The sequence below is a fragment of the Pediculus humanus genome, genomic scaffold (assembly GCF_000006295.1).
Source record: "Pediculus humanus corporis 1103172108007 genomic scaffold, whole genome shotgun sequence".
In the NCBI taxonomy this organism is placed as follows: domain Eukaryota; kingdom Metazoa; phylum Arthropoda; class Insecta; order Psocodea; family Pediculidae; genus Pediculus; species Pediculus humanus.
In genome coordinates, this window is record NW_002987579.1 from 1 (window position 1) to 1103 (window position 1103).

At 36.1% G+C, this 1103-nt stretch overlaps 1 protein-coding gene across 1 annotated transcript; it reads right to left on the reverse strand.

Moving 5' to 3' along the window:
• Positions 1 to 549: 549 nt before the first annotated feature.
• On the reverse strand, positions 550 to 1103 carry Phum_PHUM405320 (protein phosphatase 1 regulatory subunit 12A, putative; the record flags this gene model as incomplete). Its single annotated transcript, XM_002428813.1, has 2 exons — positions 550 to 903; positions 1032 to 1103. The coding sequence occupies 2 exons, from the start codon at positions 1101 to 1103 to the stop codon at positions 550 to 552; spliced, it is 426 nt and encodes a 141-aa protein (XP_002428858.1).

Below are 1103 nucleotides of genomic sequence, written 5' to 3' on the forward strand. Positions count from 1 at the left end.
AAAATAAAAACTACGTTAATTTTCAAAAATGTTTTCTCTTTCTATGAAACGATAGTAATAATAATAATAATAATGCCTTTTCTTTCAACGTATAAACTTACAATCAATCTTTTTTAAAAAATTAAATCGTTTCGATAGGGAAGCCGGGGAGGGGAGGGGGGGGAAAGGGAAAGAGTGAGAGAAAGAGAGAAAATCAAAACGATGATAAATAAACACGAGAAAAACACCAAACGAAATTTTTTTTGGCACATTTTCAGACGAAGAGAAATAAACAGAGAAAAAGACCAAACGAAAATTTTTTTGGCACATTTTCAGACAAGAGATAGAGGAAGGAAAAAAAAAATCAACGACGACGAATTTAAAAGGAAAATTTCGCAAATGTGCAACACAAACTACAACAAAAACTACAACAAAAATATTCAATTGGTACACATATTTTACCACCACTACCACCACCACCACCACCACCACCAACAACTCTACCTTCGACCTTTCCTTTCTCTCAAAGGACCAAAAAAAAAAAAAGAAAAAAGAAAATGTCACGTGACATCACACGAAAATGGTAATAGAAAATTGTGCACGTACCTTAAGCTCTTCCTCCATTTCCGATAATTTCCTTTCTAAAGCTCGTCTTTCCCTCTTTTCCATTTCCGACAGCGACGCTTTGTCCGTATTTACATGTTTTTCTAAATTACTCCTAGCATCCGTCAATTCATCTTCAGTCTTTTTCAATTTTTCCTTTAGCCTCTCGTTTTGTGCTTTTGATTCTTCGTACAATTTCTTGTAGTCGATTTCGCCGTTTTCGGTCACATCGTTATTTTGTAACCTCGTAGAGAAATCGTCATTGACTCCGGACGATGACACTGAACTAACTCTCGACGATCGTCCGGACTTGTCGTCACTCTGCAAAAAATTAAAGTGGTAAATTAAAGAAAAGCACATCCATGTTGTTGTCAACGCGGAATGAAATGATCAAAAACGACAAACAAAAAAAAAATGAGCAACAAATTCGGGAAAAATTTTCTCCTTACGCCGTAACCCTCGGACCCTTCGGAACTCTTTAAACTTAAAAGACTCGAAGTTGATCCAGTTCTGGATCCCAT